The sequence below is a fragment of the Protopterus annectens genome, chromosome 10.part0 (genome assembly GCF_019279795.1).
Source record: "Protopterus annectens isolate FY-2018-M chromosome 10.part0, PAN1.0, whole genome shotgun sequence".
NCBI classification, from domain to species: Eukaryota; Metazoa; Chordata; order Ceratodontiformes; family Protopteridae; genus Protopterus; species Protopterus annectens.
Genome location: NC_056744.1, coordinates 627579469 through 627603712, shown reverse-complemented (window position 1 = coordinate 627603712; position 24244 = coordinate 627579469). Strand labels below are relative to the sequence as shown.

Genomic DNA, 24244 nt, shown 5'->3' with positions numbered 1-24244 from the left:
TAGTACTAAGCTAACTGCCCTTACTGTGCTTTTATATTAGGAGGACTGGGATTATTCATCTAGTGGCAGGAGGTGCTTACCTGGTCTGCCTGAGATGAGAAACACACAAAAGGGCTCTAAGTATTTTTTTGCACTTCTCTTATATACTGTGACTGTACTTCAGCAGTTTAAAAATCTGTACTGCTGCTTTACTTAGTTAATTGCACTGTATTACACTGTATCTGTTAGTTGTAGGGCTGTTATAGATAGTTTATGTGGTCTTGTTGCACTTGGGTTCCAAACCAGCTAGCCTACATTAAGAAGGTTTTTCTGCACCCTTGTAGCAGAAGTGTGCTGATCTAACTTGTCTGAGTTGGTGGGGTTTCTGGTGGAAGGCTTATTGTGTGCTTTCCTGATTGGTAGTTAGCTTAAAACTAGTTTCTCTGTGCTGATATTTAGGCCTAGTGTTTGTGCAGGCTTTGGCATAGATACTCAGAGCTGCTCATCGTTTGACGATTCTGCTACTGATTGCTGAAAATCTCCTTTACCTGGAGCAATCCATTACTGAAAAGACAAATACTGTGACTGTACTTTAGCAGTCTCTTAAACTATTTCCTATTATTTTTGCACTTTATAGCAAATCTAGTATCTGTTAGTTGTAGGGCTGTTATAGAAAGTTTTTGTGGTCTTGGGCTCCAAACTAGATATTCTACATTAAGAAGGTGTTTTTCTGCACAGAAGTGTACCTGTGAAAGGCTTATTTTGTGCTTTCCTGATTGGTACTTAGCTTAAAACTTGTGTCTCTGCTTGTATTTAAGCCTTCCATTTGCGTTGTGCTGTTCTTCGCTCAGCGGTGGTTAGCAGTGCCCTGTTTAAGTACAAATGCCTAGAAACTCAGTTTTTCCCTAAACAGCTGTCGAAGAAAATCTTCCAAGCTTTTCTGCTGCTGTAAGAACAACACAGTTGCACACTGTGCAGTGTTGTCTTATTGATCAACCTTAGCCTACAAGAGTATAGGTCCCTCTTGTAATCTAGGTGCTACCAGCAGAGTCCTGCCAATTTAACCCATTCCCTTCCCTAATAAAACATACAGTAAGAGCCTGGTATCACGAACGGGCAGTTTCCCATCATCTCTCTGGCCAGCCTGATAGACATAAGCATTCCTGATGCAATGTAGCAACTGTCTCATGTATACTGACAACCACTTACTCCTGAAACAAACAAATACCTTATGTGAGAGATGTAATTGCACTATGAAATTGGAGACAAGACTCTCACATAAGGACAAATCAAATGCCAAACAGGTTGTCAGCGCGCGCACACACACACACACACACACACACACACACACACACACACACACACACACACTAAATAAGGACACGACACTTAAACCCACATATGCGAAAGTACTCACTACTAACTTACCAAAAGATCACAGGCCTCTCAAATGGAAGCCCGTTACACACACAATGCAAATAAAACAACCACAGCACATAACACACACACACACACACACACACACACACACACACACACACACACACACACACACACATGTCTCAACAAATAAGCCCGTAAGGTGTAATGCCACACACACAATCTAATATATTGATCATGGGTGACTCCATTGTGAGACACACCAATGTTCCCCTCACCAGGCTGGGTAAGGAGCTGGTTAGGTTAGTTGCCTGTAATGTGCCAGGATCTGTCAAGTCACTCAAGTCATTCAACCATATGGGTATGACTTCATCATAGTCCATGTGGGGGTGAATGGAGACGTACCTCACTGGACTATATGAAGAGAAACATGACAGAGCTTTCAGATTATGTGTCACAGGCAGGTATAAGCCTAGCCTTAAACAGCATTCTACTTTCTCCAAGGATGATGCCACAATACAAATAAAAAATTATTGACTTTAACAATTGGCTTAGCTTCTGGTGTCAGTCCAAGGGGATCCAGTATCTGTCAGCCTAGGAAGACATGGTCGACAGGCCGCACTGCTTTGCCAGAGGTGGTCTGCACCTGTCTTCTCTAGGCTATCAGATAATGGCAAAGGCATTAGCCACCAGTATTGTGCCATTTTTAGGCAGTGTGAAAATAACCAACCTCCCGACATATCAAAATCCTCTCTGGATAAACTCCAGGTACTGCTGCTTAATGTTATGCGTCTAAACAAGAAACTGCACTCCCTGAAAGCACTCCTCAGTTTGGCAGATTCTGACATGGTTCATCGGCACAGAAAGCAAGCACCACAGCCATGCAGGGCTACATTGCCTTACAAATGTTCAGACTACAGACTGAGCGTGAACGAACCAAAATAAGAGGTATATCTGTCTTAATTAAGGATAAGTGCACCTGAAGACTGGTCAGTGTGACTCTTTTTGAGATACTCTATGTCCAGTTAACTATAGGCAAAGTCCTCTAGCACATCATAGCTAGCGATAGGTCCTGCACCATGAAATAGGAAAACCATACTGCATACCTGGAGTCCCTTACCATACAGCCCAGCACCTTACTTGTGGGTGATTTTAATTATCCTACCATTGACTGGGAAACATACATGACCACAAACCTTCTGGCTCAGAAGTTCTTGGACTTTGTCCGTGACAATGCTGTGGAACAGCTAGTTAGCACACCCACAAGAGGCACAAATGTCTTGGACATAGTACTCACCAACATGGGAGAGCACTGCAGCCCCTGTGTGTTGTCCTCCCTGGTAAGATTGGACCATAAATCAGTCTTGTTTGATATAAGACCAGATACCCCATCAATTTCAAAAACACTTAAGAATTTTTCAAAGACAGCTGCCTTTTAAGTGATGGTATAAGAAGTTTCGAAGCCTCCTTGAATGCAGATAACACAACTGCTATGCAGGGGTGTACACCAATGCCCTGTTTAAAAACTTAAACAGTTGTATAGAATCTGCTGTTCCTTGACCGGATTAAAACCAGGTCTTGCCAAAAAAAATAAACCACCATGGTGGACCCCTAGTATAAACAGACTATACAATAAGAGAAATTAAATAATGTCCAACAAAAAGAGGAAATTGTCTCAGCAGAGGAAGAAATTTCTGTATAGCTAAAACAAATTGGAGATCTTGTCAAGTCCTCCAAAGCTAATTACGAAGCAAAAATCATCACCTTCCTGGCAAAGGATAATCAAAAGCCATTCTTTAACTACATCCAAAATCTAAAAGGGAAGTGCGCTGAACTGGTTGGGGATGACATGACCTGTACTCAACTGGAGGTAATAGCCAACCTACTAGCTGACAGATTTGAAGCAAACCACATTCCCTCCAGTCATCCCCCAAAGTAAACCTGCCACCATTCCTCAACCTATTATCACAAGAGAGCAGGTCATCTCGGTGCTGTCCAAGGCCAAAAACCTGGCATCCGTGGGACCAGACAACATCCCGGGTTACCTTTTAAACAACTTAAAACATGACCTAGCAGACACACTTGGATCCCTGTTTAACCACAGTTTGCAAACTGGCTATGTTCCAGCAGAACAGAGGACAGCAACAGTAATCCCTCTGCACAAAGCGGGACCATCAACTGATCCTGGAAATGATAGGCCCATACGTTTTACTAGCCTCATCTGCAAGGTCATGGAACAAATCATTCCGGACCTTATTAAAAATGTCGTAGGTAATCTTAAAACTCTGGACCTAACCCAGTTCGGATTCATTAAAGGTAGATCATGCCTGTTAAACATTGTTGCCTTCCTTGAGAAAGTTACCAAGGCCCAGGCAGAGAGAAAGACCATGCATACTGCCTGTCTTGACCTAGTCAAGGCGTTTGACACAATCACTCACTCAGGTATTGTAGAGAAACTCTCCCAGTTGGGAATTAACCCCTACATTATGAGATGGGTAGCCAACTGGATCACTAACAGGACACATAGTGTCAAAGTGGGTGACTTCCCCTCTAGCAAAAGACCATTCACCAATGGCATAGCACAGGGGTTCTGTGCTGGACCACTTACTGTTCTGAATTTATTTCTCAGAAGTACAGGCAAACTTGGATGTCCTTTGGCTGACTAAGTTCACTGACTATTGCAAATTGGGAGCAGTAATTGAGTCCCTCAATGATGTTAATATACTGCAGACAGTGTTAACACAGACAAATGATTTGTGCCAAAACCATGGATTAAAGCAAAATGTAAAAAAGCATTATTATTCCCTCTGGAAAGCTGACATCCCTGCTAGTTGCACTATAGACAGCACTCCCTAAGTATAGACCCAGTGGTACGTGATCTGGGTATTCATGTTTATAGCAACCTGAACTTTGACCACCATTTATCCACAGTAGTAAGGAAATATTTCTGTGTCTTGCATCTTATAAGTAAAAGCGTCACATCTAGATAGATCTAAGGATGTTATAATTCCATTATACTTGGTGGTCAGCAGACCAGTAATTGAGTACAGTGTTCCCTTTTGCAGGTACCTCACCAGACACCTGCAGAGACCACGGAGGTTTCTTACCAAAAAATTACACGGTACACAAAATAAGTCTTATGCAGAAAGACTGAAAGCCCTGTTACTGTATTCGGTCTCCTACAGGTTGCTACGGAGTGACCTGTGCCCGGCTTACAGGGCAGTCGCTGACCTGGCCCTGATGAAATGCTACATATTAGTAAATCAAACTGCACAAGGGTCACTTGCTCAAAGGATCTTAACATAGCCTCCGACATGAATAAGGTCATGCTGGAGAGAGAGAGAGATACATCTCCCAGAGACTGCCACTTCTCTGGAACAAGCTTCCAGTTCACATGAAACAGAACACCTCCCTGACCCTCTTCAAATGCAGTCTAGGTCAGTGGATGGGTGACCACAAATTCACTCCTGGGATGGTACCTGTATTTCCTCCTGGACAGAGGAAGTCGGTATTAACTACCATAGACCCTTACATTTGCGAACTTCACTCACCAAACCACTGACAATTGGGGCAACTCAGGATAAATATGGCTAGGCTTGTAAGGACCATATGGCCATTAGCCTAGTAACCTTCTATGAACCTATGATTCATTTATGTCTTCTACAAACACTATTGACAATGCCATTTCTGGAAATATGGTGGGAAGATATGTGTTTTCATGGGTAGATTAGAACATTGATTGTACTGTTTTGTTATTAACTTATCAGGGAGGATGATGCAGTTTATAAGAACGTAAGATGTGTCTAGAGATGGGCACTCTCTGTAGTCTGTGGAACTAGATATTTTTAGTATTACAGGAGAGCTGGCAATATTTAGGGTTATGTTAAATTGTAAAATAATTGCTATTAATATTACAAGAGTTGGTTTACAAAGGAGTGAATGAAATGTTATGGTTTGATGATGTATGTTCTCAGGTTTATTACGAGCAAAATAAATGCTATGAATAGGCAATTTTGAGTCATACCTGTATAGCCTTTAGGATAATGCAGAAGCATTATTTGTGGAGAGAGGAGAGAGATTGTAAGGAAAGTGATAGTGTACTCAAAAATCTTAACAGTATGGCATGAATTACATCATTCACATTGTCACAGATCCCAGAAGAATTTAATGGTCTGGGGACACAAAGCAAGGTAAAGCAAGTCCAAAGACCCCTAGAATCCAGTAGGCCCCTACAAATTGATAATATCAGGACCTTAAGCATGATTAACAAGTAGGGTATGCTAACAGAATAGTATCTCAGCAGAAAAGTTTGAATCTAATTAGCAAGAGTTTATACACTGCAGAGCTAACAGATCCAGAGACCTTTCAGCACAAGGGCAGGTCTTGAGAACACAGAACAGGATTATTGGATGAAGGTTACGCATCTGGTGTTAAGAGTTAAGGGAATCAAAGCTGATTTAGTAAAATTATTAAGCCCTTCTTGTCGCCCTGTATAATTTAGCTTGGTGTGTCTACTCAAGTAAGAATGCATTTTTCAGTACACAAGATTTATATGAATTTTAAGAAGTTAGTAGCAATGCTGTCATTGTATTTCCCTTCCTTCCCTCCCCTCCATTTTCAATCATCTAAATATTTATCTGTTTGCAGTATTTCCCATCCATTTTGTCTTTAGAGAGACTCTTAACAAAAGTATCGAAGCAGCTTTAGTTGAGCCCCCTCCCCAAGCAAGGTAACACAAAAGGTTGCTGGTGTCAGTGATTTCTGAAATTAGCTACATGTGTATGTGTAAATTATGTTTTTATGAAGTGTTACTTATTTTCCTTACAAGCCAGGAATCACTTTTTTCATAATGTTCACATTATCCTTGATAATATGAAATTGCCAAGTTTGTTACAGCATACAAGTCTTATACTTTGCTTTTGCTATATGGCTATTAGATGTTCTTCATTCCACATTGCTGCAGTCCTAACTATTGGGGTAGTCCGCTGTCCAGTCGGCCCGAATACCAAAGTATATGGCGTATTGGCGTCGGTCCGCATGACCGACGTCATATCCTCAGTCTTTCATGGTCCGATGCAGAAGCAATTTTGCGAGTGCAGGTTGGCGTTCTGAAAGTTTCTGAAGTCAGAGTTTCAGACCGAATCAAAGTTGGCAATATTTTGGTTTTTCTTGCCTCAGTATTTAACCGGATGTCAGAAAAAGTGAATAACTGTATTTCTTGTGGGAAACAGATACCTCATAGGGATTACCATACTTTTTGTGTATACCTTGTTTAGGGCCTGAGCACGTTGTTGGATGCCGCTCTTGTGCTAGATTTAACAAACGCACTATTAAGAGAAGGTTAGACTGTGCCAGGTTAGTGTTTGGGAAGCGTTGTAATTACAAAATGCCGCCGGATCCCGACGCGCTTCAGCCAAAAAGCGCAAGGACAAAGCAGCAAGAACCGACAGTCCTGGACGTCGGTTCTTTAGAAAACTCAGTGGAGCGGAGGTTCTGCCAGGAGTTTCTTTGGAGTCTCAGGGAGAAACTTTATTGTTGCAGGATGTTTCCTCTCAGGAAGTAGGCCAGGCTGAAGGGGCTTCTCAGGTGGCTGTTCTTCCCCTCTTAAAAGTAATTAGGGCCTCGCCTTCTGTTGCCAAGGCTTCTTTAAGAGGCAGGCCTTTAGCTTCTGTGGGGTTTCTCCAAGTGTTTCAGGGTCTTTGCAAAATGGCAGAGGATTTGATGAGTATGATTAGAGGCTCTATGCCCCCTTCTGATAAGAGGCCTAGGGTGGAACCTGAGTTTGAGAGTTTTGAGCAATGTTCGGAGGCTTCTGAGTCTTCTGCTGAGGACTTGCAGGAGTATCCTCCTTATTCTGATTCTGATGTGGATGATTCTACTCCTTCAGCTTCGCCTCCTGAGGATTTTTCTTTTCAGAGACCCTGCATTCCATGAGGGAGCATTTTAAATGGGAAGGTCAAGATTTCTCTGATTCCAGGAAGAGGCTTAGAGAATTCTTGTTTTACCCCAGCATAGGCCTTTAGCTATACCTCCTGTTCTGAATGTTGTAGAAGATGTTTTGCAGAGGCTTCACTAAATCCTGATTCTTTGCCTCCTGCCCCAGTTAAACCGGATAGGTACTATAGGGTGCCTGAAGCCCATAAGTATCTTTTAAGAGTCCTAGGGCGGACCCAGAAACTGTCTCTCAGGGGCCTAAAGGTTGTGGTTAAAAATCCTGTTCCTCCTGATAAAGAGGCAAGGGCTTTGGATAGATGGGGAAAGAAAGTGTACACTTCTTCCACTTTAGCCATGAGGGCGTTGAATTGTCAGTTTCATATGTTAAAATATCAGAATTATCTCCTTTCACAATTGAAGTCTAAGGTGGATGCTCTGGCTGAAGGTATTGAGTGTAAAGAGCTGCAGGATTTGGTTCATGTTTCTGAACAAGTGGGAAAGCATTCTTTGCAGTGTGGTTTTGATGCTGTGCAGGCCTCCTCGAGGGTGGCTGCCACTGGTTCTGTTCTCACGCCTGGTTGAGAGATCAGAACTTAGCTGAGCATGTTAAGACAAGGATTTTGGATGCTCCTTTACAGTCTGATGTGTTGTTTGGTTCGCCTGTGGAAGCAGTTTTAAAGAAAATGGAGGACAAGGCTAAGTATATGCAAACTGTTAAGGATTTTTGCAGGTGCAGCCTCCAAGTTTAGTAGAAATTGGCCTACTAAGGGGTGGACTTATCCTGCTTATGATTCCCAGTCTAGGGGTAGGTCTGTTCTTTTAGGCCTAGGACAGGAGTTCACCTGCTCAGACTTCTGGTGAGGGCAGGGTCAGTCCTTTGCAGACCCAATGACCTGCCTTTTCAGCTGCCAGTACATTCTCACCTCTAGGAGGAAGGCTGTCTCTTTTCAAAGAAAATTGGGATTTAATTACCCAAGACAAATGGGTTCTGGATATCATTCACCACGGTTACAGGTTTTATTTCCATACCTTGCCTCCTTTCAAAGGCATGCCAGACATTCCTCCTCTACAAAGAACAGAGGCTCAAATTTCTCTGTTGCTCCAAATAGGAGCCATTCAGTCAGTTCCTGTGCCAGAAAGGGGCCTAGGATTTTATTCTCGCCTGTTCCTAGTACCAAAGAAGGGAACACGTGGAGACCAATTTTGGATTTATCTATCCTCAACACTTATCTGGACATTCCAAAGTTCAAAATGTTGACGTTACAACAGCTTTTACCTCTGCTGGGCAAAGATCACTGGATGGTAACTTTAGATCTCAAGGAAGCTTACCTTCATGTGCCTATAAGACTAAGTTGCAGAAAGTATCTGCGCCGAGCTGGAAATTCTCATTATCAGTTCTCTGCATTGCCAGAGTATTCACAAAGGTTCTGGCTCCAGTGATAGCTTACTTCAGGCTAAAAGGAATTCAAATCTATCCTTACTTGGACGACTGCCTGATTCTGGCTCAAGAAAAGGAAGACCTTCTACAGCATTTGGAATATGTCATAGCAGTGCTAAGATGCCTAGGGTATTCTGTGAAATAAAGTCCAGTCTAGTACCCTCTCAAGACATGTGCTTTCTGGGTGTGAGACTGAATACAGCAGCCCAGATGGCCTTTTAACCCCGGACAAACAAAAGAATCTTTCCAGTTACTTCCATCAATTATCTCTTCAGTCCGGGCTGACTGCAAGGACAGTCCTTCAAGCCTTAGGGTTCATGGCATCTTGTATTCTGGTGCTTCCCAATGCCAAACTGCATATGAGGAAGCTACAATGGTATCTCAAAAATCTATGGACACAGCACTGCCAGGATTTGGACACTGTCATTCAAATAATACCTTGCATTCAAAAGGAATTTTTGTGGTGGGCTCAGGAATGTCACCTAAACAAGGGACTCGGCGAGTCAGATTCTAACGACCGATGCCTCAGACATTGCTTGGGAGCTCATCTAGATGGAAAGTGGATACAAGACAAGTGGCCTGCCAGACTACAGCATCTACATATCAACATGAAAGAGATGTTAGCAGTCCAGTTTGCATTAATGGCTTTCAAGGAGTTACTTCTTCCAGGGCAGGTGTTGATTCTAACAGACAACACAACTGTCATGTGGTACATCAACAAACAAGGGGAACACATTCTTACCCATTGTGCAGGCAAGCAATGATTTTATGGGAGACTGCGCTCAGCTTGCAACTAACTCTTCAGGCAAGGTTTCTGCAGCACAGAACTCCTTAGCAGATGTGTTAAGCAGACAAATCATGGATCCCCACAGTGGAAACTGGATCTTCATGTATTTCAAAATTGACAGTGTCATGGGGAACTCCAGACATAGATCTGTTCGCTTCTCCACTAAACCACCAGCTGCCAAAGTTTTATTTCATCACACAGCTTGGAAAGTGGATGCTCTTTCTTTCAGTTGGAAAAATCTTCATGTATGCTTTTCCACCTCTGCCTCTTCTCCCAAAGGTGCTTCTAAAGGTCAGACAAGACAAGCCAAGGATGATTTTAATAGCTCCAGATTGGCCTCGGCAGCACTGGTACCCATTACTGAGGAGTCTGGTAAGGAAGCCTCCATGGCCTTTACCCTTGATTCCACACCTATTGTCTCAGAGGGACGGTCATCTGCTCAATGTCAAGCTTCAAACTCTTCATCTAACAGCCTGGCATATTCTGTTTTGAAAGACAGCAGGTCTCAACTTCCTCAACAAGTTTTAAATGTGATTATGGAAGCCAGAAGACCTAGTACAAGGAAAGAGAAAAATGGAAGAGATTTTTATTTTGGACTGCAGCAAAGAATTTGGAGATTTCGAGCCTAATTTGAGTGTCGCTCTTCAATATCTTACTGAGTTATTGGACAAAGGTTTGTCTTTCTCTTCCATTAAGATTCATGCTGCAGCAATTTCAGCTCACTATGATTGTGACCCACCATTGTTTTCATCCTTTGTTCAAACAATTTCTTAGAGGGCAAAGAATATAAGACCCCACGTAGAGCTCCTACTCCTGCTTGGGATCTCAATTTTGTGTTGGAGAAACTTACTCTACAACCTTTTGAGCCTGCAGCTACTGCTGACCTGAAATACTTGTCATGGAAGACTGCTTTTTTGTTGGCCATTACTTCTGCAAGAAGGGTTTCTGAGTTACAGGCCCTTATGGCGGTTGAGCCTTTTGATTTTTCATAAGGATAGGGTATCATTAATCCTTCCTTTATGCCTAAGGTGGTTTCTAGTGTGGCTTTAAACCAAACTATTCATTTGCCTACTTTCTATGCAGATCCCCAAAATAAAGGGGAAAAGATTTTGCACACTTTAGATGTACACAGGCAATTATTATTTAAGCAGGACTAAGGATTTTAGACAGTCTCAGCAGTTGTTTGTTTCTTTTGCTTTGAGTTCGCAGGGCAAGCCTGTGTCAAAACAAACTATTTCTAGATGGATTGGGTTTTGCATTGCATTTTGTTATTCCCATCATGGCAAAGAGATTCCAGCTGGGATTAGGCCTCATTCCACTAGGCTACTGCCACTTCAACAGCATTTCTAAGGGGGGTGGAAACTAAGGATATTTTGGAGGCAGCTACTTGGAGTTCAGTGCATACTTTCTCTAAGCATTACCACCTTCCTCTCTACTCTAAGTCTAGGGCTGGTTTTGCCACAGCTATTTTGCAAGGCATGTTATCAGCTCCTGCTTCCTTATGATTTTCCAGCCTCCTCTGCTTTGGGATTCTACCCAATAGTTAGGACTGCAGCAATGTGGAATGAAGAACATAGTACAGTTTTGTACCTACCATAAATGTAGATGTTCGAGGATCCACATTGCTGCAGTCCAATCCCTCCCTCCTTCCCTCTGTGTTTAGGGGTGGTTGTGTAGGTGAGATTATATTCTGGTACCTTTGTATATATTGTATATATTTTTGGTGCAGGTATGTTTGGTGTGTTTTGGTTTTGGCCTTATCTTTTTAGGGTCTTCTGACATCTGGGGCAAGAAAAGACTGAGGATATGACGTCGGTCATGCGCCTTAGTATCCTGGGCGTCAGTCCTCATGCGCTGTATACGTGACGGCGTCAATATACTTTTTGGTATTTGGCCGACTGGACAGCGGACTACCCCAATAGTTAGGACTGCAGCAATGTGGATCCTCGAACATCTACATTTATGGTAGGTACAAAACTGTACTTTTTGTTAGTGAAATACCCAAATAAGAATCAGCTGTCCATTGGAATGTCACACACTTGTGAGAAGGACAGTTTTTTTTTTCTATTTCTCCATGTTGCCCAGCAACCATCAGGTTCCTTTATTTACCTCTCCATATGAGAAGGGGACCAGTCAGGCCTCATAAGGTCTTTTCTCCCTTTTTAGTTCCATGACTCCTACAATTGTTCATGCTGCATCCCAGAAGTGGGATAATTTTGTATGTCTGGGCTTTTAAAACATGCATGCTTCCACACATTGCATGCTATTGATTATGTGCAGCTTTCATATTTTACATTAAAACTACATCTCTGTATTTGCATGTTGTCTTTGAAGGTTAGTTGTGCTTATGGTGACAGAGTATCTGTAGGTGATATGGGTACAAGGAGCTCTTTAGGGTAGGCAGAGCTGTGGTGCTTATATATGGTAAATTGTGTAACAGTAAAAATGGAAGATCAAATGACATCCACGTGCCATGACAGAAAGTGTATTCCCCTTCACAGTGGTTTATTTTATCTTGTATTTTCTAATACATTAAAACAAAATCTTTGTTCTTCTCTTGAGATTCAGAAAGGCTTATCCCTATGCAGAATTCTCATCTCGAAGGTTTGGTATCCTGGTCAACCTGAGCTATTCATAGACTATTCTGCTACAGTTTTCCTCTGAAAGTGGTTGTACCACAGACTGATTTCACCAGTGAAGCTGCATGCAACTGCAGCAATACAGGAGAGCATCTAAGGCCGATTAGCCATGTACTTCCCCCTCTGGAAGTAGTGCGGCAGCAGATTAATCTTGACTCTCTCTGCTAAATCATCTGTTTCTGTTGCTTTCTTCCTATGTAAGGTCGTAAAATGGTGTTTCGATATTACTACTCTTGTGGCAACTGACAGTAGTGTCAAGATTATGGCTTTGACTTCTGATAGAGAATAAACTATAGAAATAGATTAGACTCTGAGGAAGCATTTGAGGGGGAAAATGTGTGTTTGTGCAGGATTACACTGTGTTAAAATTTGTGAAAAGTGATGAGACTTCTGTGATAAAGAAAGGTACCTTTCTGTAATTCTGTCAGGGCATCCTGGTTGTTTTATTTATTATTATTTTACATTTGTTAACCGGGATGGTCCGACTGGACAACGTCCATTTTCAGCGGAGGCCCAGGGAGAAAAGCTCCATGTAATATAAAAACCATGCAAGACAACTTTACATAAAATATAAAACATTGTTATCAACAAAACATTTTCGCCATTTGTTCAATATTAACAAGTTACATTGAGAAGAAAAAAATTAAAAAATTATCATATACATACATAAGTTAACTACAAAGATAGGTTCAGTTTAGGATGCTGTGTTTACAGAGTGTACAGTAGGAGAGAGGTAAAAAAAAGGAATGAAGTACAGATATAGTATTATGTAATACATGGACACAGCCATGAACCTCTAAGATATGATTTAAGCAGGTTTTTGAATTGTGAGGTATTTGAGCAGAGGTCACGGACAAGGGGAGGTTATTCCAGCTTTTAGCTATAGAGTGTGAGAAAAGAGCTTTCCCTGCAGTGTTGTTGGCTGTGGAGATATAGAGAAGTGTTTTACTGGCAGAACGAAGAGGACAGTTTGCTCTATAGTGTGTTAGTAGTTGCTTTAGTGCTGGGATTTTGTCAGGGTATTTTAGAATATTATATGTGATGACTATGGTTATCAGCAGAAGTTGGGGAAAGTTGGCTGGTAGGGTCCTACCAGTTTAAGAGCAACTCTCTTTGTGTTGTATATACTTCATGCATTGTTTGGCAGTTTTCAAGTAGAAACCAAGGGGTCCAGAGCAGGCAAGCTACCCCTGAGTTTAAAGGATTGCAGATGCCTGCAGCAGTGACTTCCTGTTGACTTGAGCCACAAGTCATCACAGCTACCACTCATCATTTCAATTGCCTTAAGAATGTGTTATTTTCTACTTTGGGGAAAATAATCTGCCCTGGGTGTTGTGGGGGCTCTGCCCCTCAGCTTATATGAACAAAGCCATTACATGGAAAGTATCTGCTATGCTGGACTTGGATGGGGAGTAGTGAAAAAGATCTTTGCCCCACATTGTAATAGTGACTGGCTATAGGAGGGATAATAAGGTGTATTGGGCACATTTTCTGGTCTTGGCTTCTTGAGGTCATCTTTGAAGGGGAAACCCCTCTTCCAACCAAAAAAAGATTCTCAGAGCTCCGGTTCATACAATTTATTTGAAACACGAGTTCAACTCTGACTCGGTGCTGCTTTTTAAGGATTTCTCTGAGGTATTAACTGTTTAATATTTTATTAATGCTAAACCACAACACAGTGTAATATCAAACAAAGCTTGTGTGAGAGACATTTGACAAATAATTTGCTTGATATTATTGATGTCTGGCATTTGTTTAACCATAAATCTTTCATTTTCAGGAAGGTCCTCAGTTTGTGAAGAAGATTGGAGGTGTGTTTGCTTTTAAAGTGAAAGATGGCCCAGGCGGTGAAGAAGCAATGTGGACAGTAGATGTTAAAAATGGCAGTGGTTCTGTGTACGCCAGCGGCGGTAACTATCCTTTCTGAACAGCATGTAAAAAAAAAAAGACTGTTAGTACTGTTGCAACACTTAAGTATTGTTAAAGTGTTTGGCTGTTTTTATTTTCAAAGATACAAAACAGCTAACTTACAGGAAAAATGTGCTCTCTAAAAGCTAACTTACATGCATGAAAAAGTAATATAAGCTGGTATCAGATGTAACATTGATTGAAATTAACACTAGCCCTATGTCATTTTCCATATGGAGACAGTCATTAAGGATGCTGTACAACAGGCTAGAAACATTTTGCTTTTCCGACACTCAAAAAGACAGTTGTCCTTTATACGTTTATGCCTGTGCGAGTAGAACCACTTACCAAACATGCTCATGTCGGCTCTTGTGAGATTACTTTGGTTTACCATAGTTCCCTTAGAACACAGCACTTTGCTGTCCCTCTGCCTGTTAGAGCCCAAAGTTATGGACAAGAGTGGTAAGTGAACATATTTCCCTTCCATATTGTGGCTTATCATTAGTTAATCACAAGGGACTGGAAAAACTTGACAACTTTCCTAAGTTTGGGATCAGAGTATCCTTTGGAAACATATTCATTGGCTTCCAGGTGAGGGGGTGCTACTACATACCCCACTGCAACTTTGATTGTGTAGAGACCTTGCTTAGGGCCGCCTGCTCAGGCATGTGCTTGCATAGGCTGGTGTGGCTAAAATTGTCATTCATTAAGGAGGAGGAAAGAATCAACTTCTTTTGCTCACTTCATGGGGGAAGTGCTTACTCCTTAGTCCTTGTTGGTGACCTTCATTTAGTAAAACATGTCCTTTCTTGGGTGGCGTAAGCCAGGGAACCTTGTTGGCTAGGCTTGCATAGGCCCTTGGGCCGATAGCCTAGTACCTACTTATGAACCTATGATCTCCATCCCTACACCCCCTTTTGCAAGACTAGCCAACTTAAGAAACTGATGAAGTCTCCTTGACCCCCCCCCCCCTAAAAAAAAGGAGACAATACATCACGTAGTGTTACTCCATCCTGTTACCTCCAGGTTGCCAATGAAGATAATTTTGCCATCTGTGTCACTGCAGTCCTGAATCTGTCATGGACTAACCATGTGGGAGGAGTTTTCTGAGTTGCACTGGCTTGGAGAAATATTACAAAGGGACAATTATTTCTAATCTTGATGCATTTTGGCTACGTATTGGAACTCGCTGGTTGATGGAACAGTTAATGTTAGTGGATCTTTTGGACAGGCCAAAACTGCTGTGGAAAAGGGTCATAAAGGCTATCCTGTTTTTGGAATGGGATAGGGGTTTTACGAGTACTCCTGTCCCTTTCTCATCACATAGGGAGTTGACAGTTTCTTTCTTATTCTTGGTCTCAAAACTTCACTGTCACATCATGCTTTTCTAGATCTAGAGTGTCACCCTGCAGAGGCAATTGTCTTCGTTAGTGCATCAATTTAACACTCAGGCTACCCAGATGGTGGTGATGGACATGATGGATGTTTTTTGGCGCATCCCTGATTAGGGTCCACACAAGAGATTCCTGACGGCTTATTCTTGGAAGTAATCATTTTCAGTACCAATTGCTGCCATTAGACATTTTTCAAAACTCATGTTTGCCACATGGTCAGAGCCTTTCAGAAGGAGGATCCTTATTTACTCTTTTACATGGATGACTAGCTCCTGTTAGCCATGCCTAGTGACTGTTTGGAAACATCCAGGCAATGGGTTATTTGCTACAATCTGTGTAGGTCACAATACATTTGGAGAAGTCCTGTCTAACTCTTTCTCACAGGATGCTGTTTGTATATGCTGAACACTTTCCATCAACTCCTTGTTTAGGGAGGACCCAGAAGATCACAGCCTTTAGACTGAGCGAGGACAAAATGTATAGTACTGTCCAGGTTGAGTCTGTATGATGTCATTTTCACAGTTGAGGATGTGTGTTACTGTGGACTTTTACATGTTAGTGGCTTCAGTGCCACCACACTGTCTTGGTCATTTTCTTGGAGTAAGAATATTGTCACTGGGTCCTGGATTGATGGAACATCCTCACCAACCTCCTTGCGGGTCTTCACTTTCTACAGCTGACCATTACAGGGTTTAATGACAGATGCTGTATTGGAGCTGGGCATATATCTTGGCTTCAATAAGGTACAAGGAGTGTATTCTTCTCGCAGAAAATTGGGCTCCACATCAATCACTTTGAAATAGCATTAGTGTTACTGGCCTTAAAGGAGTTGGAAATTAAGCTTTTTCCATGGCCTCTCCTCAAGTAATCAGTTGATCATTCTTTTTTGTGATGTTTGGACAAGCAAGAGAGCACAGTGGAATTATTCCCTGTGTTGGGCAGTAATACTTTTTTGTTAGTGGGCCTTAGGCGTGGCATCACAGGCTTTTCAGTTCACATTTCCAGGAAAATGAATGAGCTGGCAGATGCTTTGAATCACTCCTCCAGTCCTTTGCTGGAACTACCGGTAGAGGAGCTATTCTTGGGCCAGGTCTTCTAAGTAAATGAGACATTCTGGGTGAATGTGGTCATTCCCTTCTTATAAGTTCATAGGTAGGTACTAGGCTATCGGCCCAAGGGCCTATGTAAGCCTAGCCAACAAGGTTCCCTGGCTTACGCCACCCAAGAAAGTTATTTTCCTGTGCCCCTGTCGAGCAGAGCCACAGAAGTAATCCCCAGGGTGCATTTCCTATTTCCCATCCACTCATCAAGACTTTTCTTGAAGAGTGCTAATGAGGAACTTTGCTTGACATAGATGGGTAGCTTGTTCCAGAGTATGGGAAGTCTCTGGGACAGGAATCTATCTCTCCAGCATGTCCTGTTTATTGTGGTAACAGGGTTTAGGTCCCTAGAGCGTGTACGTCAGCGGGATTTCTTTAGGTGCAGCATGTCCAACAGCTCTGGGTTTGACATAGCTTTATATGTTAGGCAGAGATCACCTCAGAGTAATAACCACCAAGAAAAGTACTGCCTGTTCCTTGTGGAATATAAAATAGCACTAGAATGAGAATGAAAAGTAATTTAATTTTCAAGATTTAAAAAAAAAAGTAAAGCTTTCATCCAATGACTTCATTCAAACTACCTCTCCATCAAACTGTGCTTCATTTATACAAACAAAAATTACATCACACATCACATCATTCTCATCATTAAAGTGCTAGTGCCATTACTTATATTTTCATTATTCAAAACAATTTCGAGTCCACAAGGAACAGGCAGTACTTTTCTTGGTGGTTATTGGTTGATCGCTGTTCCAGTTTTCTGTTTATCACCTCAGAGTAGGTGATATGCTACGGAGTAAAGCTGAAGTTTTTTGAGATGGTCAGTGTAGGGCATCTGTTTGAGGCCAGTAATCCTCTTTGTGAGATACTTCTGTGGCCTTTCCAGCTGCTGAAGATGTTTTGTGAGGTACATTCCAAAAGGGGCGTTGTACTCTATAATGGGTCTAATGAGTGTCGAGTAGAGGGGAACAATGGCCTCTTTTTTTTTCCTGGATGAGAACCCTTTTATGATGAGGTGTGCCACGTAGAAGGACTTCCTGACTGCTGTGGTGATGTGACTATCAAAGGAGAGACTACTGTCCACCTGGGTCCCAAGGTGTCCTATCACACATTCGGTGTTAAGTAGATTGCTGCCTATGTGGTAGTTCATGGGTACAGAATTTTACCAAAGGAGATGACAGTGCACATTTTGGCATTAAGCTTGAGGCCGTGGCTCTGACACCAGGCATCTGTCTCAACGAGGCCCTTCTGTAGGATGTCCACATCATTTAGGGACTTGACTATGGCTCCTAGTTTGCAGTCATCTGCGAACTTCGTTAGCCAGAGGACTTCTGTGTTAGCCTGTACTTCAGAGAAGTAGATACCAAACAGGAGAGGTCCCAGGATGGAACCCTGTGGTTACTCCACTTTTCACTGCTTTGAGGTCAGATTTGGAGTCTGCAACTTTTACAGTGTGGGTTCTGTCAGTGAACCAGTTGGCGGCAACCCATCTTATGACGTAGGGATTTATACCTAGTTTAGTGAGTATAGCTATAATTCCATAATGGGGGATGGTGTCAAAAGCCTAGGCGAGGTCAAGCTAGGGTGTGTGAACCACCTTACCCTCAACTACGGCTTTGGTGATTGCCTCAAAGAAGTCGATCAGGTTCAGGAGGCATGATCTGTCTTTCACAAACCCGAACTGGGTGGGATCCAGAGTTTGGAGGTTACCAATGTTTTTGATTATGAGTTCCATGATGATACGTTCCATGCTCGTCAGGCTAATAGGTCAATAGTTCCCGGGATCAGTGGTGGCTCCCCCTTTGTGGAGTGGGATAACTGTTGCTGTGCGCCATTCAGTGGGCACAAAGCCTGATGCAAGGCTATTATTGAACATGGTGCTTAAGTGGGGAGCCAGTTCGTTCTGAAGTTCATGTAAAATGCAGCCTGGGATGTTGTCTGGTCCCATGGATGCTGTGCTTTTGGCTTTAGAGAATGCAGCTTTCACCTGCGTAGTTGTGATTACAGGGAATCTGCATTCTTCCTGTATAGATATGGGCCCTTTAGGGGGTGGGGGGTGGGGTAAAGTTAGCACTGAATCTATCTGCAAAGATGTTGGTAATATCAGTTGGTTCTGTAATTTTCATGCCATTGTGCTGTAACTCAGAGCATATCAGGGTGTTGTCATCGAGATTCTTGACATAGCTATAGAATGCTTTGTGTTTGCCCTTAGAATTAGTGGCAATTTTGTTTTCGTAGCTAGCTTTGGAGGATCTTATAAGGGATCTCAGCTTCTTACTGAGGCTGACCAGGGAGCTCCTCCACTCATGGGATTTTACTCTCTTTTGCAACAGTTTCTTCCTTCTTTTGTACAGTTAGTTTATGGCAGGGGACCACCAGATTGGCTTTCTTTTTTTGGAGGATAGCGTCTTGGTTCTGTTTAGGATAGCACAATCCATGCACTCGTGTAAGTGCTTATAGAGTGCATTTGTGCAGGATTCAGCAGTTGTAACTGCATTGTCCATCTGCATGGGTGTCATGAAGTTCACCACTTCTGTCTTAAGAAGCATGAAGTTGGCTTTGGAGAAATGTTTTACCGTGGTTTCCTTAATGGGGGGTGGGGACAGGATGTGGATATCAAGGGTGATTAGTTAATGGTCAGATCGGACCAATGAGGAGTTGACTTCAGGTGTGGAACACCGTTCACTCATGTTGGCAATGGCTAGGTCTAGAATATTGTTGCCCCTGGTGGTGGTGTGGATAGGTTGATCCAGCGCATTGGAGTTTATGAATTCCAGAAAGCGTTGAGCTAATGAGCTGGTACACAAGTAGTTTTCCCAGTTAATGGTGGGGTAGTTGAAGTCGCCCATTATTAGGGTGTTTGGTTGAACCCTAATATTTTCATCAAGAAAAGAGGTGTGGGAATCCTGGGGCATGGTGGGGGGATCTGTAGCGAGCTACAATTTGGATTGCAGTTTTGCCCGGAGTTAGTTGCACTTGGATAACCTCAGATGCATTATACTGAGCAACTAGCCTGGAGGTGTGGATATCCTTAATGAATATGGACACGCCTCTGCTTTTGGTGTTTCGGTCCAGGTTACATGGCCGAAAAGTGTGGTATGAGTTATAGTCTGGTAGTGCAGGGGTGCTCTATGGACCCTTGAACCAGGTCTCAGTCACTGCACAGATATCGATGTTCCCCATTTTAAGGAGTGCCTCGAGTGAGTGCATTTTGAGATTTAGACTTCTAGCATTGAGTAGCATTACCCTGTTTTTGCTTGCCTGTTCCTGTTACGGTGGTGAATTTGTTATTTGAACCTTGCCTAAAAAAGGCAGTATTAGGGCAGCAAGAGCCTTAGCCAGTATCTGGAATTCCAGGGGTGACAGGTGCAGGCCATCTGTGGCAAAGCATCTTGGTCTGTCAACCATGTCATCCCAAGCTGACAGATACTGGATCCCCTTAGAATGACACCAGAAGCTTAGCCAATTGTTGATGTCAATAATTTTGTCCTTGTACTGCGGTATCATTCTGGGCGATGGCAGAATGCTACTCAGGGCTAGGGTCATACCTGCCTGGGCTACAAGATCGGAGAGCTCTTCCATTTTTCTTTTCATGAAGTCCAGGGAGGTACGTCTCAGGTCATTCACACCAATATGGACAATGACAGAGTCATATTTGTACTTGTTGTGGAGTGACCTGAGTGCGTGGGTTATGTGGCGGATCCTGGCACCCGACAGGCAGCTGACAGTAACCTACTCCTTGTTTAGCCTGGTGAGTGGGATATCAGTGTGCCTGACTATAGAGTCACCTATGACTAGTGTGTTGGGTACATTGTTTTGCCTTATTGGCTTTGGTTGAATGGCACACTGAGTCTGTGGCTATGTGTCATTTGGGTTGTGTTGGGGGATGGAGGTTGCTTGCGTTTCTGCTTTGGAGGTCTGTGTTGCTTAGACAGATTATTACTGTGAGCCTCCACAAATGTTTTTGTGTTACTATGTGTGGATTTTGGTGGTGAAGATTTAGTGAGACTGTGGATTTTGGTGGTGTAGATTTAGTGAGACTATGTGATGAGTGTAGTGTGGTGCAAATGTTTACCTTCTCCTCATGACTGTCAAGTTCAGTCTTGGTTGGAGAGAGCTTTACCTCCAGTTTGGCTAGATAAGTGCATTTCTCACAGGTTGTAGTGTTGGGTGGTAGGAGGAGAGGGTTGTCTGTGTACATGAGGCAATTTCTGCATTGCCTCAAGATGCCCAGATTCATCAGATAGACAGGAGAGAACACTGGGAGCTGACCCTTGGACATGCCTGAATAAAAAACTATTTTCCTCTAGATAAGTGAGGAAAGTGAGTACAAGAGCTGTTTTGCTCTAAGCAAGTGAGAAAAGTAAGTACAAAAACTGTTTTCCTCTAGGTAATGAGGACGGTTGAGTGCTATAGTAATCAGTAGCTTATTTAGTGCTTTTAGAGTTTATTTAGTGCTTACAAGCATAGCCGGCCTTAGGCATAGGCCAACTAGCTGGCCGCCTAGGGCACCGGTCTATCAGGGGCACTTTTCTAGTATTTATTTGATGTAGTTAGACCAGGATGGGGGCACCAGGTAGTGTGGTGGGGGGGTACCATGGAGCCCTTTTGCCTAGGGCACCAGTTGACCTAAGGCCGCTGCTGCTTACAAGTTCTGAACAAGTGCTGAGCACGAATAAGCAAATTTAAGTGCTTAAACTGAGAATCTGTATCTGCACTAGACGAGTTACAGGACAGAAACAAGTGCAAATGCAGGCTTTCAAATCAGAAAGTTGAGAGAGATGGAAGAGATTGCCCAAACGGCCAATAACTACAATTTCAGGAACAGAACCACTCCTTATGTGATAGGCAGGTTACCTAGTGCTTACCACTCCCACTGATAAGCTAGAAGGCTTCCCTCCAACACAGAAAGGCTTGGGGGGCTCAGAAGCTTACATACAGTCAATCTATATCTGGAACACTAGTTACAGGAAAGGTGGGAAACAGGCTTACAGTTTTTTTTTTTTTTTTTTTTTTTTTTTTACAGAAAAGTAGTAAAAACAATTCACATGCAGTGCAAGCTAGCACACTTGAGTATGTAACAATATTAGACCAAACACAGTTTAAAAAATGCAATTAAATTAAAAAGGACTAAAAGCAAGTGCAGAAAGAGTTTATTAGGTAGAATGTGGTAAAGAGATGGGACTGGGGGAATGTCCCAGGTCAAATCTACAGTGGGGTGGGCAACTGGAAAAGCCACCAAATTTAAACTACAAGCCAATAATGGGGGGGGGGGGACAGTTTCAGCAGATATCCAAGCAACAACTAACAGTACAAACTCTAAAACCAAAAAAATATACTCAGCCCTGTATATTTGCAGATAGATTGGAAAGCAGTCACTCAGAACAGGGAGACAACAGTTTCAACAGAGTTCTAAGCAACAATTAACAAACTCTAAAACCAAAAAATATATACTCAGCTCTGTATATTTGCAGATGGATTGGAAAGCAGTCTCTCAGAACACAGGTTCCAGCAATTAAATGCAGGCTGGGAGTTAACAGTGAATACATTCTCCGTCTTGTGGTATGAGAGATTCTGTACCGTTTCATAAAATTTCCAGTGACTTCACGTTTCATCGTGAAGTTCCAGAAAGAAAGAAAAACTAACTTAGAAGGGCATGGTTTTCTGTACTTAAATCCCAGGTAATACATGAAGCTGTTCTTGGCCCTAGTAGGTGATGTGTCCCACTGACGGGACTACATTTGGCTGCATATCAGAGCCTAGCTTTTGCTGTAGATTGTCTGATCCTGTTAGATTATTACCTGAAGTCTCAGAGGTTACTGAGTTGGCAAGAAAGCCTTCCTCTTGCCAGGTCTGTGCCTCTGTTTGGAAATGATTTTCAATTTGGACAGATTTGGTGCCCTGTGCTGACCAGCTGGTCATTTTACAGATGAACATGATTTATCTCAGGGACTTGCATAATCTGGGGTTTAGTTATTCCGTGATCAAGGCTTATGTGTCACCTATTACTGCAAACCATGACCTTGTAATGGTTAGGATTGTGACCCACCAGTGATTGTTCAGAAAGTTCTTTAAAGGGGTGTTGCATTTCCATTCTCCTTTGAAGAGCCAGCATTGTCTGCTGGGCAGAACTTCATGTTTGACATACTTGCCCATCTGCATTTGGGCACAGAGGCTTAGCAGCATTGGAATTTAATCCATCAAAACATTCTCTGAGTGGTTGGTTACCTTATATGATAGATCTTCAAGGTCCTTGTGTAGTTAACAGTATTGCATTGTTTACCCTACACCTGCATGAATTTTGAGTTATGTTGAATATGGTCGAGGTTGTCAGATCAAGCTGGCATTTTTATAACAAATGGTGTTTTATCACTTGTATTGGGTAGTTGTAAAGTGTGTTTTGGTCTAAATTCTGTATTTGCTGACTTAACATATTTTTACATTGTGTGTGTGTGTTTTTTTTTTTTTTTTTTTTTTTTTTATTGTGGGGTTTTGGTTATTTTTTTGTGATCTTTTTCTGCTGAGGATGGCATTTTTGAATGCTTAGGTCACCATTTGGTTTTGTTTGTAGGTTTCTTTGTTGCTGTGTTTTTTTCAACAGATTTTATTTGTATTGCTAAAGTTATCATTAATGAGTTTAGTGGGACCACTGTGTCAGACTGCTGTGCATTGTAAGAGAGTCTTTTCCCTTACCTTTAATGTTGGGCAACCATTACAATAGTGGATATAAGTAAGGGATTGTGGGGGCTATGCCATCCCATATGGGAGGATAGAAGGGGCTTGTTCCCCTGCAAAAAACTGTTGCTGCTGCTGTTTCTTTGACTTGTTTAATGTGACTTAAATGACACCAGGGAATTTTGTATCAGAGCATTATTGGACCAGCCGCATTTGTTTATTCACAAGGATTGTGCATCCTTTAGCTTAGGGCAAGTTTCCCAGTTATGTGGTTTCCAGGTTGTCCATATACCAGTCCATTTATCCCCCAGTCTTCTTTGTGGTGATGGAAATAACAGAATAGAGAGCTCCTCGCAGCCTGTACATTTCCATTTATCACAAGTGTTATCTGAAGTTAGAGCGCAAGTTTGGGAAGATGAACCATCTCTTTGTTTTCTTCACTCAGGTGCTCAAATTTGCCAAGCAGACAGTTAACAAACAGATTACTAAGTGCATAATCTTTTAAAAATTAGGTGATTGACTACCTGCTGGCAAATGTTGCAGTCATAGCTCATTGTACCAGAGGAATGGCTGCTTCCCGTGCATATTTCAAAATGTCTTTGTTGAAGACATTTGTACCACAGCCATGTGACCCTGGTACACATTCACCAAGTATTACTTTCTGGACTGTGTCTCTGGGAGTTGCGCCTCTTTTTGTAACTCAGTATTGCAGGACTCAGCCTTCTGATCTCTTTTTTTTTACAATCTTGTCTCTCCTTCCACCTTGGTGGTTATTGTTTGGGATTCACTCCACTAATTGTTCTGTCTAGGAAAGTACTGAGTGTTAGATGTGTTTTTACTGTATCTGTTGATTTCCTAGCTGAGTCAGGTCTACCGTCTGTATATGAATAGCTCCTCTATCCAACCTTTTCTGTTATACTTGCTAAGAGTTTAGTTGCAGATCAGTGTGATCTGCAAGAGAATGCTGAATAATGACCCTATGTGCTGGTGGGCTGTAACAAGAAGAATAC

General features: G+C 42.3%; 1 protein-coding gene across 1 annotated transcript in view; it reads left to right on the top strand.

The window, feature by feature from the left end:
- Positions 1-24244, top strand: part of SCP2 (sterol carrier protein 2) — an 854319-nt gene that overhangs the window by 656700 nt on the left and 173375 nt on the right. The window contains exon 10 of the mRNA XM_044085453.1: positions 13938-14067. Coding sequence (XP_043941388.1) covers positions 13938-14067 — 130 coding nt within the window. The remainder of the gene's footprint in view (positions 1-13937; positions 14068-24244) is intronic.